Genomic DNA, 15,265 nt, shown 5'->3' with positions numbered 1-15,265 from the left:
CACCATCTACAATGGGGACCGTGATCCGTGGGGACTACTCGGTGTGGTGTCTATCCAAGTATTAGTATATGTATTTATGGAACCAAAACTACTGCCCCCTACAGGGAGTGCGAACGCATGCTAGCAATGATATGTTGTGGCTAGGAGCCTTCTCTACACACACACGACGCACCGAGCCCTGTTGGAATGGCCCTCAGGTGACCTATGCCAAGCGGGGAGCCTGCCTCTCCCTAGAGATGGCAGCTAAACAGGGTTCTCCTGCTCGCTCTCATAAAACCTGTAAAACCTCTCCCTGAACAGATTACGACAGAAGATAAAGGTATGATCCTCACAGCAACACGCAGGAAGGCGGGAACAGCACTGTCTGAACTAGTTAACCAATGTGCCTGGAATTACATTAATGACTGATACCGCTGACATCCATCAAGCATTCTCAGCCTGGAGAGCAAATTCCGTTTTAAGTAATGACAAGCCAGAAAAAAATTAGTACAATTTAAACAATTCTGCCTGTCCATTAATTCCTAGAAACACGAATAACTAGGAGAGCAGCCAGGGAAACCTCTTAGACTGTCCCAGTTTGCTCGCGAAAGTGAAAGTAATGGTCAGCGATGAGGAGGAAGAGAGAATAAAGGCAGATGCCAGCGCGTGCGTGCACGCGATGCAAGTTTGAGGCCAGGAAAAGCTTGTGGGTAGCACTTTGAAAACCCCCTTACTAAACGTCGAGAAAGCAGTGCATGCGCTGCTCTAGGCTCGACCTAAAAAGGAAGAAAGTACTACTATGCAAGAGGAAAATTCTGAACCCAACCAGTAGATGGCAAAATTATACACAGCATGTGAATCCAGAAAAGATTCACACTGCAAAACTATTCCTCTTGTTTTAGATGAATACAACTAGAATTGGATGCATTGCAGAATCCTTTTTATTTCAATGAGTGAGAGGAATATATTTGATCTTCTAGCCCCTTCCGCGCTGATGACAAAGCCAGCTCGTCATGGGCGTTACCTGCGCTACGCGGATGACGAGCTGGCTTTGTCATAAAGAGCGCGATTTTCAAAAATCAGCGCACAGCGGGAAAATGCGGTAGCGGTTAAGGATTTGTGGAAACTCCTTCATGATTTTTTTGGCTTGTAAAATAATTTTGAACCTCTTCTTTCAGAAGCTGCTGGCACATACAAGAGATCTGGACAAATATTACTCTGTAATCACAGCCTTTTAATGGTTGAAAATGGATGTAAACCTACACACTAACTTACTTCCCCTAATAACAGTGGAATATGGAGAAGGAGACCGGACAAACTCATTGCCTGAGTGAAGCAGGCTATTTTGTAAAAGGAGCGGAGAGACTTTGAGACAGCCACTGGGCACTTAACTTACAGAGGATAAAACTAACTTTTACCATAAAATTGCCAGAAGGTACCTCAAAAAGGTTAGGGCTGTTACTTGCCAATGGTTTTGCTACTTGAGTGCTTTGTCCCTCTTAAACCAACAGAGGACTGATAAAAGTAGATTTATAGACTGAGAAATCCGCTCTTCTCCGACCTTCCAAACATAATTTTAGCCAGAATATATTATAAAATTAGCCCTATTTATACACTTTTTTCTGACAACCGCGTCTATCATATCCGGGATCAGATATCCAAAGATATACAGTTAGGTGATGGGAGGGAGTCCTCCCTCATCTACCTGTAGAAACTGTACCCCAACAAGTGGTCACTATTTTCCCTTTTGCATTTACAATCCTTCAAAAGACCTTGAGAGCTCATTTATAGACGTAGCTGCAAGATGGAACTAAATCAATAGAACGATTTTAAACAAAAGACAAGTCTGCTTTCTTAGTGCTGTAGTCCTCCGACGCTTGCTACACACTGCCAAAGGAAGAAACCTCCAGATCGTTCAGATGATAACGTCTGAAGCGGTGTTTTTTATTAACAAACATTATTGGCACCCTCTTGGCATAACCACTGTCTCAAATGCACTAGGACACAGAGAGATGTAACAACATGAATCATATCTGAAAGCGACAGATATCCATACCACAACTGTAAGATGAGGGTAAGTAACTGTTTGCTAAAACTTACTTTGCTGCGGTTTCTTCATCATATTTTGTTTTCAGGTCAAATAATTCCGACTGGGTTTTCTCCAAAGCTAAAAGCATACAAAGTCAAAGAGTGGGTTATGCACTGAAAGAAAGCGAATCATACTGCCTACATCAATCACTAGTTAAAAGAAGAGCTCACAGGACCTGGCACAAAAAGCAGGGAAGAGAATGGTCTTCGTTTATCTCATCCAACGTTTAGAATTGCTATTGAGATTGCGATTGCTATTAAGATGTTTAATATTTACGTTTTACTCTGTAATTACTATCCCTTGGAGACACCAGTAAGCAGCATCCCCGCGCCTCTTCCCAAAAAAATACAATTTATTTATTTATTTATTTTTAGCGCGAACAAGATCCTTGCGGATATCAGAGCGCTTTACAATGAACAGAGTTCCAAAATCAAACAAGTTAAAACACCAAAATAATTTATTTCTGAGCTGAGGTGTTAGTCTATGTGTATGAAATGATCATATAAACTACCAGAGCCCACCTCAAGTGTATGGATATATTAAGCACTCAATATAAATGCGATTGGAAAGCAAGAAAACACTCTATACTTTTTTAATATTCTTGTACATTCCCCACTCCGATGGTTATTTTCCAGAGTGTAGCACACAATAAAGGGGTGCTAAGTTTTAAGGGGGGGCGATGGATGTGTTGTCATTGTAGTGTGAGGATTCACATCATGAAGCCCAAATGTAGAGAGGATAGGCTGAAGGCGGACTGTGGAACATGGGTTCTTTCCAATAACTCTTAGCGCGGGAAATCTGTTTCAAACTGCAAAATGTGAGGACAGTGTGGAAACTTTCCTCTAGAAGATCAGTTATGTAGACAAACTATGCACAAGTTAAAGCAGAACAGTATACAGAAACACAAATGGATGGAAATGCAACCCAATGCTAAAGTTGACACTAAATACCGTAAAAGTAAATGATATTCAAAATTGGCAAAGAAGAAGACCCATTAATAAGTAAGTCAATTTCTATAACAGGAATTTTCGAATCTTAATCAGGGAGAGAGCTATAAGAACAAGGACAGCATCACCTACACGTTTCACTGTAGGTACTAGGCCTTCGTTAGGACAAATACGCAGCCACAGCCCTTACATTACATGAGTGCGCCCTTTCCAGTTCCTTCTTTAAAACAAACATCTAATTTTCTGATTGTTTTTTTCCGATGACAGACTGATAACTAAGCTACATTTGTTTATTTACACTTTCAGTTAACTGAACTTATGACGGAATCAGTTACAAACTGATTCCATCTGCTAACTGAAATTTTGATGGAATCCGTTACAAACAGTAACATTTCATCAAAGGACAATAGGCATTGGTCATTAGACAGATATAAAAATTAGGGCTACATAAAGTTTGAGGAGTAAATAAGGCAACTTGACCAGGATGAAGGCACGAAAGAGCATCATAACAGAAAAATCATGTCTTTATGTGATAGTCAGCGGGAAAGAGAAGTAGGTTGATATAGCTTTTGCTGTTTTGCATTTTTCGGCACTTTGCATACAATACATTTTATGGACATATAGAGGAGGCATTGTCATTTGTACAATATTGGGAGGTGAGGTGATTGGGAACTGAAGACATCACCATCAGTCTTCAAATCGGAATTCTATGGCAGGACCGGAGGCTTCGGATTATGCCTTCTTCCTTCACTTTATTTTTTCACAGCAGCAAGAAAGACAAAGTAAAAAACTACTTTTCCCATGAACACTTGGGAAATAGGAAAAACAAACATAAGTCCTTTGTCGGTCTTCACAACTCTGACAGCTTCCATCATGCCCCACTGCTGCTTCCTCTTTCTTCGCTGCTCAGCAGCAAGTTAAGTGTGTTTTTCTCTCTCTCCTGGGGTTTTGGGGTCTGTGAGGTTGGCGTTTTTGTAATTTTACAAGCGCTGGTGTGTTTTAGCCCTTACAGGTGCCCTGTGTGATCGTCGGACGCTCTTACGCTCCTCACGCGATTTTTCGCCCCAGTAGAGCGCTGTGTGGCTCTCCCACCGCTAGGGGGCAGGCTTCTCTCTTGGTGACCAGAGCGCCGAGGAGCGTTTTTAATGCGGCGTTTTTGGCGCGCTTGTCACCACTGGACCTAGCCCTGATCACCCGGTCCGGACACCCTGTAGGGTCGTAATTAGGCTTGTTCCCCAGTTTTGAACGCCCAGTGTGGGTTGTACATTTGGCAGGTTTGACACCCTGAGGGGTCGCAATAGCGCCGTGTGGTGGCGCAAGGGGACACTTTGACCGGGTATGCCCTGAGAGTTAGAGGGCTGCAGCGTCCCCAGGGTGAGTCCCTAAATTGTGTGCCTTTGTGCCCCCATATCTTCTGGGCTGTCCCCAGGCTACATTTAGTGCCCGTGAGGGTTCTTGGAATTCGCTGCGCTGTTACTCCCTTGACCTGCAACGCCCAACTTACCTCATTATGCAGGGGGAGTCAGGCCAGTACCCCGAGGAGGACCCTCTAAATTATGCCCCCTGGGACAACGACTTTTACCAGGCGATGGACTCCATATATAGGGCGATAGACCAGGCCATGGTCCCCCTGGAGGAGCGCCTTTCGGCGCGGTTGGATGAGGCGTATGCGAAGCTGGCATCACTTATTCCTGCCGCGGCCCCGGCCCTGGATCCCGTTCCGTCCCCAACCTCCCCCCCCCTCCCCCAAGCAGCCTTGCACCGAGGGGGTGGACCCAGAGGCTTTTGCTAGAGTTAAGAGCGCCTTTATGGCGCACGAAGTGACCCAACCCGCTCCCGTCCTCCCTGTGGAGGTGCCCCCCCCCCACCCCACGTACTATGTCCCCGGAGCCGCAGCAGGACGATGATTCTCCGGATACGGATGAAGAAGCCTGCTCCTCTAGGTCGTGGCTCCCGTCCCAGCCTTCCTCGTCTGGAGGTCCTTCGGACATGTTGGACCCGGATGATATTGTACACCCCCGGTCCTCAGACTGGGTTCCGGGAGATAAAGTGGCCCACTACGTGGCGAACCGTCTTCGGAAGCCCGTAGACAAGGACGCTCGCAGCCGCCTTTGGGCGGAGTGTCCCCGCCCTACCTTAGAGGGAAAGGTGGCGATGACCCCGGATATCGATCAGAAGATGGCAACATTCCTGGCTAAGTTCGTCAAAGACCCTCGGAAGGGTATAGATAGGTCCTGGCGCACCTGCCAGGACAAGCTGCTTGATGCAGTAGGCCCCATGACTAAGATTCTTGACATGGCGGAGGAGGCCAAGGTGTCAGGGGATCTTATATCCCGGAGGTTCTTTCCAATTGGGCGCAGCGCGCCATTATTTTTCTCGGCAATGACAATTGTGCCCTCTCTACAGAGAGAAGGAGGTCACTACTGATTAAGATCGACCCTAAGTTGGGTGACCTTGCCTCTTCGGAGGCTGGCGCGGTGGCTCAGGGCGGTCTCTTCGGAGATCCGTTTATAAAAAAGCTTGGTAAATTTGTAGCAACCTTTACTTCCTTGTACCGGGCTCAGTCCAATATTAAAAAATGTTTTGCCCCTCGGGTTTTTGAGGGGGCCGGACGTGGCAGGGTCCGCTCGTTCGGTCGTGGCACCAGCTCCGACAGGAGGCAAGGCTCCGGAAGAGGGCAGTTCTAGGACAATGCCCGCTTCAATCATTTCTACCCCAGGAGAGGACAGAAGTTTCGAGGCCGCGGAGGACAGAGAGGCCAGCAGCAAGGTGCTGGACGAGGTGAGTTTGCGGGTTGGGGGGGGGCGCTTAGCGCAATTTCTCGCAGCGTGGGTTTCTCTCACAAGCGACACTTGGGTGCTGCAGACGGTTCAGGGCTTCCAGCTGGAGTTCCATGGCCGTCTGTGTCAGCTTCAACGTCCCCGCCCCATTACCTTTTCGCAGCACGATGCAGACTTGGTGCGCGAAGAGGTTGCCGCCCTCCTCCACAAAGGGGCGATTTGTTGCGCATGCGAGCATCCGGGCGGTTTCCTCAGCAATCTCTTTTTGGTGGACAAGGTCGACGGGGGCCGTCGACCGGTCATCAATTTGAAGGAGTTCAACGGATGGCTGGTATATCGCCATTTCAAGATGGAGGGTATTCACCTCCTGATGGATGTGTTGCGCCCGTCAGATTGGATGGTCAGACTCGACTTAAAAGACGCCTACTTGGCGGTCCCGGTTTTTCCTCCACACCGTCGTTTTCTCCAGTTTAAGTGGGACGGTCAAGTTTACGAATTCACCACGCTGCCTTTCGGGCTCTCCTCGGCGCCGTGGTGCTTCACAAAGGTGTTACGCCCGGCAGTGGAGGCCTTGCGAACGCGGGGTATCAGACTGATAGTGTATTTGGACGACATGTTGTTCATGGACCAATGTCTTGAGCGGCTAGTGTCCCAACTGCAGTTTGCAGTCGACCTGCTTCAGGGTTTGGGCTTCGTCATCAACAAGAAGAAGTCGCTTCTGATCCCTGTCCAGTGCGCGACCTTTCTCGGGTTCAACATAGACTCGGTGTCTTCCACCTTGAGTCTTCCTGCCAGGAAGATGGCGAAGATCAGGCACAAGTTGCGCCAGACCCTGGCGAAGCCAATGATATTCTTGCGTCATCTAGCGCGGTTGGTAGGCCTGTTGTCATCTTCAATTCAGGCCATATTTCCGGGCCCTCTTCACTATCGGGCCATGCAACGCCTGAAGGCGTTCCATCTCAGGAAAGGCCTCACGTACTCTCAACTGATTCCATTGTCGGAGGAAGTGAGGGACGAGATGCAGTGGTGGGTGACGCACATGGAGGCCTGGAATGGCCGTGCGATTTTCAGCTCCGCCCAGGACATAGTGATAGTCGGACGCCAGTCGTTCGGGCTGGGGAGCCAGATGCGGAGATTTCTCCACAGGGGGGGCGCTTGGTCCAACCTCGAGCAATCTTTGCATATCAACTGCTTAGAATTGCTGGCGGGATCCTTCGCCGTCTAGTGTTGGACCAAGGACAGAGTGCAGTCCTGTGTCCTCCTTCGGATGGACAACGTATCGGCGGTCCGGTATATCAACCATCTGGGTGGCACCAGATCCAAGATGTTGGCGGACCTTGCGAGGGACTTCTGGCACTTTTGCCTGGACCATCAGGTGTCCGTCACGGCTGACTATTTGCCGGGTCAGCAGAACGAGGTGGCGATTGGCACTCCCAGCACCTCTCGGATGCCAGCGCGTGGAAGCTGGACCCTCAGGTGTTCTCCCAGCTGATGGACCGGTGGGGTCCCTTCTCAGTGGACCTGTTTCCGTCACGCCTGGACCATCAGCTTCCGAAGTACTTCAGTTGGTGCCCGGACCCGTCTGCGGAGGCGACGGATGCTTTTCTCCAAGACTGGTCGGGAAAACAGGGGTATGCGTTGCCCCCGTTTTCAATGATAACACGCGTGTCAGCGTTGCTGCGTCGCCAATCGGCGCAGGTGGTGATGATTACACCATGGTGGAGGTCTCAAGTTTGGTTTCCGGTTCTACTGGAACTTTCCTGGGATTCTCCAATCCTACTCCCCCACTCTCCTCACATTCTCCTCAATCCGTACGGAGTTCCTCACCGGTTAGTCCAAGACGGCTCACTGTGGCTGATGGCCTGGAGGATCTCCGGTGTCGCTGGACGCTCCCAGGCCTTTCGGGAAAAGCAGAGGACCTGCTCTCTAAGGCCTGGGCAGTGGGCACGACTAAGAGATATCGATCAGCCTGGCATAGATGGCGTCGTTGGTGTGTGCGACGGAGTTTTGATCCCGTGGGGGGCGGATGTAGTCCATGTCCTTAACTTCCTGGCCGGTTTGGCGGAAGAGGGTCTGGCCTATCGTTCCATAAATACCTTCCGTTCTGCAATCTCGGCTGGTCATGACATGGTGCAGGGTTCCCCGATTGGGGAGCACCCGTTGGTGTGCAGGCTTTTGAGAGGTATCCGCCTCTCGCTGCCGCCTGAACCGCGTTACTCTGTCCTGTGGGACGTTAACAGAGTGTTGAATTTGTTTCTTTCTTGGCAGGCAAACAGGTTTCTTTCCCGTAAAGAACTCACAGCTAAATTAGCGATGTTGTTGTGCCTGGTGTCCTGCAGGCGAGTCTTGGACGTACGAGCTCTTGACATCACGGCCAGGGTTTTTTCCCCGGAAGGGGTCTCTTTTACGGTGAGCAGGCGAACTAAGACCCTAACACGCGTTATTTCATACCCAGCTTTTCCAGGCTCCCCTAAACTGTGTGTTGTGCAGTGACTCCGTGCTTACGAAGATATGAGTGAGGATACTCGCCCTCCGGGCGAACGTCAACTTCATTGCCCTAGGGAAACCGTACAAGGCTGTTTCTTCCCCAACAATCGCCAGATGGGTGCGTTGGGTGATGCAGGAGGCAGGGATTGACACTAAGCAATTTGGTGCGCATTCAGCAAGAGGAGCTATGGCCTCCAAAGCTTTTGCACTTGGAGCTCGGCTAGAGGATCTAACGAGAGCGGCCGATTGGTCCTAAGAGGTTTTATTTTAAGCCAGTGTTAGAAGTGGCTCGGCTGGTTGTCGACAAGCTTTGAACTGGCATAATCCGAAGCCTCCGGTCCTGCCATAGAATGAGAATTTGCTTAGCCTTTGTGCTGGAAAGTTCCAATTCTATTAAGGACTCCGAGGCGAGGATTATCCCTCCCAATGGCTTCCAGAAAGCGGACCCTCCCCGTATGTAATGTAAGTAATGCGTTTACGAAATTTGCATTCATGTCTACTGTTGCTATGCACTGTTGTTCTTCTTTAGGTGCTATGATATGCGACAGAGAAGAGCAGTTTTGACTGTGTGATTTTTTGCAGGGAATGAAGGTCCCAAACAGGATGCGTGAGAATGCCGGAACATGGGCTTCGCGCGAAGAAAGAGGAAGTAGCAGTGGGGCATGATGGGAGCTGCCAGAGTTGTGAAGACCGACAAAGGACTTATGTTTGTTTTTCCTGTTTCCCGAGTGTTCATGGGAAAAGTAGTTTTTTACTTTGTCTTTCTTGCTGCTGTGAAAAAATAAAGTGAAGGAAGAAGGAGTAGTTTCTGTCCTGTAACTCCAGTTCTGTAGTAGGGGTATCTCTGTTATAGTCATAATCTAGTGAATAGTCCCGCCCATGTGCGTGGACCCCGGCAATCAAAAATAATCTCTTAAGTCGTCAAAAAATTGCAGAAATGCAAAGACACTTAAGAGAAAATTTAAAGACAAATAATGCAGCCTATATCCACAGGCTACACTGTCCAGTACTTCAACTAGAAATTCCACCAAAAATCCACAAACAGCAAAGCCTGTCCAGATTTCCCTTGCAGTTACTGCAAAAACCCCTCAGAAATGATAGAGAGGAAGGCCTGGACAGACAAGCCCCATAGGCTGCCATTATGTGGCTTAAACAGGATACTGTGCCTTTAAGGAAACCTTCTAGAACCTTCTCCCAGTATCCCAGAATGCATAGCAGGTCCCACTGACTTCAGTTCTTTTTGAAGGCGTAAAACGCCAGACCTGTAGCATTACTTACATGAACAATTCTCCACCGGGGAGGAGGGCGGGCGCTTATGACTATAACAGAGATACCCCTACTACAGAACTGGAGTTACAGGACAGAAACTACTCCTTCTGTAGTAGGGGATCTCTGTGTATAGTCATAATCTAGTGAATAGAATGGCAAGCCCATCCCCACACCAAAGCGGCGGTGGAGAAAGAACATAACGCCACTACTGTGCGAACAAATTCCGCAGCGAAGCCTGCCCAACCTGAGCGTCTGCCCTGGCATCAGAGTCCAGGCAGTAATGCTTAGCAAAGGTATGAACCGACTTCCAAGTGGCGGCCTTGCAGATTTCTGCAATCGGCACATTACGGAGCAAGGCTGTCGTGGCAGCTTTGCCCCTGGTGGAATGAGCCTTAGGCTTACCTCCTAAGGTCTTATTAGCTTTTAGGTAACACAATTGTATGCAGGACACAATCCACCTAGAAATGGACTGCTTAGAGGTAGCAAGACCCGTCCTGACTGATCCATAATTGATAAACAATTGGTCTGACCTACGAATGTCTTTGGTCTTATCCAGATAGAATTTCAACACCCTCCTAACATCCAGGGAATGCAAAGAACGTTCCGCCGGAGAGGAAGGATTCTGAAAAAACGTAGGTAAAGTTATGGTCTGGTTGACATGAAAATCAGAAATAACCTTGGGAAGAAATTTAGGGTGAGTACGCATCACAACCTTAGCAGCATGAAATACCGTATAAGGTTCAGTACAACACAACGCCTGAATTTCACTCACCCTGCGGGCCGATGTAATGGCCACGAGGAACGCCGCCTTCCAGGACAGGTGCTGCAACGAAGCCTTGTGAATGGGTTCAAAAGGCTCCTTCATCAATCTGGACAGCACCACATTCAATTCCCATGAAGGCGAGGGAAGCCTGACAGGAGGGAACACCTTCTTCAATCCTTCTAGAAAGTCTTTGATCACAGGGATCTGGAAAAAAGAAGTCTGTGAAGGGCATTTCCTGTAGGCAGTCAATGCAGCAAGATGAACCCTAATGGAATGAACATTAAGGCCAGACTGCGCCAAATGCAAAAGGTAAGGAAGGATGACATCTTCCTTGCAGGTTGTAGGGTCATGGTTCCTGGACTGGCACCAGATACAAAATCTCTTCCACTTGTAAGCATATGAAGTCCTAGTGGAAGGTCTCTTAGACTCCTTCAGTATGTCCATGCAATCGTCGGGCAGATTCAGATGTCCATATTGCACTATCTCAGGAGCCATGCCGCCAAACTCAAAGACGAGAGGCTGGGGTGTAACATCCGCCCCCCCGAACTTCGTGAGAAGGTCCGGCCTGCACGGCAACCGAATGTGAGGAAGGAGAGAACGGTGAAGCAGGTCCGTGAACCACCACTGCCTGGGCCACTCCGGGGCAATGAGAATCATCCGAGCCCTGGACCGGGCCAGCTTGATGAGTACCGCCGGAATCAGGGGAATGGGTGGAAAAGCGTACAGAAAGCTGTTCGACCAGCTGATCCATAGCGCATTCCCCAGCGACCCCGGCTGGTAGTACCTGGAGGCGAAGTCTCGGCATTTGCTGTTTTCGGCGGTGGCGAACAGATCTACGTCTGGAGTTCCCCACCTTGCGAAGACTTCTCCCAGTACTTCGTCGTTTATGACCCATTCGTGGTTTTCCTGAATGAGTCTGCTGAGTTCGTCCGCCTGAACATTCTGCACACCTGGCAGATGGGAAGCCGTGATCGTCAGTCCTCTGGCCAGGAGCCAATGCCAGATCGCCTGCGCCTCCTGGGACAGAGTGCGGGATCTCGAGCCCCCCTGCTTGTTGAGGTAGTACATCGTGGTAGTGTTGTCCGTTTGCACAAGCAGGGAGCTGGTCTGGAAGGACGGAAGAAAAGCCTTCAGTGCCAAGTGAACAGCTCTGAGTTCCAGGAAGTTGATGTGATATGTGGCCTCCACTGGTGACCACGTTCCCTGAATCTGTAGAGTCCCGGAGTGCGCTCCCCATCCCAGGAGAGAAGCATCCGTCACGACAGTCTGCGTGGGAATGTCCTTGTGAAAAGGAACCCCTCTGAGGAGATTCCCCGCCGAACACCACCACTTCAGAGACTGAAGAGCATGCAGAGACAGTCGAACCCTGTCGTCCCAGGATCCTACCCTCTGATCCCACTGGTCCTCCAAGCACTCCTGCAGCGGTCTCATGTGCAGTCGTGCGTGCGGGGTCAGGAAGATACAAGAGGCCATCGATCCCAGCAGAGACGACACCGTCCTCACTGTTGTAGATGGAGTCGCCATAAGAGCCTGAGCCTTCCGAAGGAGAGATAATCGTCGCTCTTCCGAAGGAGACACGCTTGCTGACAGCGTATCGATGGAGGCTCCCAAGTATTGTATGCATTGGACCGGAGTCGGGACAGACTTGGCCATGTTGATGTGCAACCCCAGTTTGTTCAAGAGAACGCACGTCTTCTGGAAGTGTTCTCGCGCTTCCGAGAAGGAGGCTGCCTTGATCAACCAATCGTCCAGGTACGGGTAGACAAACACCTTGTTCCTCCTCAGGTGCGCTGCTACCACCGCCATGCACTTCGAGAATGTTCTCGGAGCAGACTTCAGTCCGAATGGGAGTACGGTGTATTGATAATGATTGGTGCCGACTTGGAACCGCAGGAACTTCCTGTGTTTGTGTGCAATGGGCACATGGAAGTACGCATCTCGTAAGTCTATGGCGCAGAGCCAGTCCCCCTGTTGCAACTGAGGATAAATCTGATGTAACGACAGCATGCGAAACTTTTCCCTGCGAATCCACTTGTTTGCCTGTCGCAAGTCCAGAATGGGCCTGAACTCGTTCTTGTCCTTCTTGCGAACCAGGAAGAATCGGGAGTACAGGCCTCTTCCTCTCTGGGACAGAGGCACGTCTTCTATCGCCCTCTTCCTTAACAGGGTATCGGCCTCCACCTGGAGCTCTAGCAGCTGAAACCGCGAGCTGACCGGAGGAATCGATGGAGGCGGGCTGGTGAACCGAAGACTGTATCCATTGCAAACAATATTCAGCACCCACTTGTCCTGAGTAATTTTTCTCCACTCTGCCAGAAAAAATTGGATGCTTCCCCCTACCGGAGTGGGTAACGGATCCGGGGGAAGTAAGTTCCTAGGGCCTAGACCCAGCCTGGCCCTTGGGCGCCGGAGGCGACTGCTGGCCTCCCCTGCCCCTCTGGCGCTTCTGGAACGGCTTACGGAACTGCTGCTGCTGTTGCGAATGTCCCGAAGCCTGGCCACGTCCGCGGCCTTGCCCACCGGACCGCCGTTGGAAAGGGCGGTACGTCTTCTTCGTCTCCTTAGGCTTCTCGAGGCCCACAGCCGTGAGCGTCTCGGCCTCCGCCTTCATGCGGGCCATCTCGTCGTCCGCATGTTGCCCAAACAGAGACTTGCCGGAGAACCGCAGATTGGCCACCCTCTGCTGTGCGTCCGGTTTCAGGGACGTAAGACGGAGCCAGGCGTGACGTCTTTGGTTGATGCCATGGCAAAACTCATGAGCAGCCAACAGGGAAGAGTCCGCTGCCGCGCTGATGATCTGGTTGGCCACCAGCATCCCTTCACTCAGCACTTCCTGAAAGTCCTCACGCTGCTCACGAGGCAAGTGCTCCGCAAAGCGCTCAAGGGAGTCCCAGAGGGAGCGGGCGTACCGACCCAACAGCGCCGTGGCATCTCGCAGCCTTCATGGAGGTGGCGGCTGTACCACAGACCTTCCTCCCTGCCGAATCCATCCACCTGGACTCCTTATCCGGGGGGACCGTGGATGACGGAGCGGAGGCATGTTGTTTGCGTGCCGCCGTCACAATGACTGAGAACGGAGGGGGTTCCGCTCTCAGAAAAGCCGGATCCGAATCCGGGGCCCGGTACTTCCTCAGCAGTCTAGATGGCGCCGCCTTTGTCACCGCGGGGGTGAGGAAAAGGTCCATAGCTGGCTCCTCCAGGCCCGGTACCAGAGGTAGGAGAGGGCGAGACGAGTGTTTCTGGTGCAACGTCTCAAAGATCACCGACGTCTTAGGCGTGGGCACCGTCAGGGGTATGCCCAGCTTCGCAGCGCCCCTCAAGAGGACATCCTGGAACGCCACCAGGTCATCAATTGGGGAGACCCTCGTGTCCGGTGATCCTGACAGGGTAGGAGAACGCTCCCCGGAACCAGAGGATCCCGTACGGGATCGAGACTGGCACCTCCTATGGCGGCGTCTCGACCGCGTGGACGATCTGTGTCGCGACCTGTCCCGCCTCCCAGAGCGAGAGCGAGAGCGAGACCTGCCAGTCCGTGGCCGCCCCACCGGCTTCCGCGGGGGGGTCCTCCTCGGAGCCTCCTTGGGTGCAGGTTTAGGTGTCCCCTTAGGGGGCACAGGCAAAAACGGCAGAGAAGTGGACCTCGGCGGAGGAACCTTCGGCTGCGGGGCTGACCCATGTGGAGGTACCGGCGGCGGTGGGTCGTCCGCTGGAAGTGGAGGCAGTGTCGGAGGATCCTCCTTGGGAAGAGGAGGAGGAGGAGTGACCACCTTAGGTACAGGAGTATGCGTCGACCGAGGCCGAGAAGGAGTGTAAACCGCAGTGTACACAGTGCCCGTTGACCCTTTAGGCGAAGGGGGCTGAGAGCCCGCCCCTTCAGCTGGCGATCGCTTCCTCTTGCGTCCTCCACTGGAAGCAGTGTGACTTCTGGGACTAGAATCCCTCTTGCGACGCTTTGGAGAGACTGACCGACTCCCAGACGTCGACCTCCGTCTACTCGACGTCGAGCGCCGTTTCACCGGCGTCGACGGACGTCTCCGGGACTCCGGCGTCGAACGCCGCCTCCGCGACGTCGACCTCTTCTTCCTCGACGTCGAACGCCGATCCCTCGACGTCGAGCGCCGACTCGACGTCGACCTCTTCCTCTGCGACGTCGAACGCCGCCTCCGCGACCTCGAACGGTCCTTCTTCTTCGACGACGAGCGTCGCCGCCGCCGTCTAGAGGTTCTCGACGCCGAGGATCCCCTCGACGTCGACCGGTGCTTCGCCGGCGACCGGCGGTGTCGCCTCGACGGCGAGCGCCGATGCCTGCTCCGTCCATGACGTCGGCCCGAAGCCCTCGACGTCGACGACGAAGACGACGTCGACGGCGGCTTCGTCCGCGGTGCCTTCGACGTCGAGTCGTCCCGATGTCTCGACCCGGAGGCCCGGGGAGAAGGGGAGCACACCGCCGTCATCCCTCTCGACGTCGTCGTCGAAGCTATCGACGTCGACGGAGACCGGGACCGCTTGCTGGACTTCCTGCCTCTGGGGAGCCCCCCAGAGGCCTCAGCCGAGGCAGAGGGAACCTTCCCGGACTGCCCAGACCCACCTGCAGCCTGCAGACGCCTCTCCTCAAGGCCAGACAGCCTGATCATCGCCCTTTCCTTCAGAGTACGAGTGGTAAACTGCTGGCAGATGACGCACTCCTTGGGGACATGATCTTCAGGGAGGCAGACGATGCAGAGATCATGTGGATCACCCCTGGCCTTCTTCCTCTCACATGCTGGACACTTCACAAAGAGTCCAGGCATTTTAGAGCCCTAAAACACCTGAAGCAGCACACAGAAGAGAAAGAGAACACCAAGAGAGTAAACTACAACACTTTTAAACACACAAAAGTGCCAAAATATGCAATAACCCCTTGAAACAAGGGAGAGCTCAATGCCAGGGTCCTGTAATCAGGAGCCGGAAA

General features: G+C 51.8%; 1 protein-coding gene across 4 annotated transcripts in view; it reads right to left on the bottom strand.

Moving 5' to 3' along the window:
- Positions 1-15,265, bottom strand: part of CUX1 (cut like homeobox 1) — a 1,380,044-nt gene that overhangs the window by 884,816 nt on the left and 479,963 nt on the right. For all 4 annotated transcript variants that reach the window (XM_078679377.1, XM_078679375.1, XM_078679376.1 and 1 more), the window contains exon 8: positions 2,080-2,146. In XM_078679377.1, the coding sequence (XP_078535503.1) occupies positions 2,080-2,146 (67 nt within the window). The remainder of the gene's footprint in view (positions 1-2,079; positions 2,147-15,265) is intronic.

The sequence above is a fragment of the Lissotriton helveticus genome, chromosome 3_1 (genome assembly GCF_964261635.1).
Source record: "Lissotriton helveticus chromosome 3_1, aLisHel1.1, whole genome shotgun sequence".
NCBI lineage: Eukaryota > Metazoa > Chordata > Amphibia > Caudata > Salamandridae > Lissotriton > Lissotriton helveticus.
Note: the sequence above shows the minus strand (reverse complement) of the source record. Positions and strands in the feature narration are given on the sequence as shown.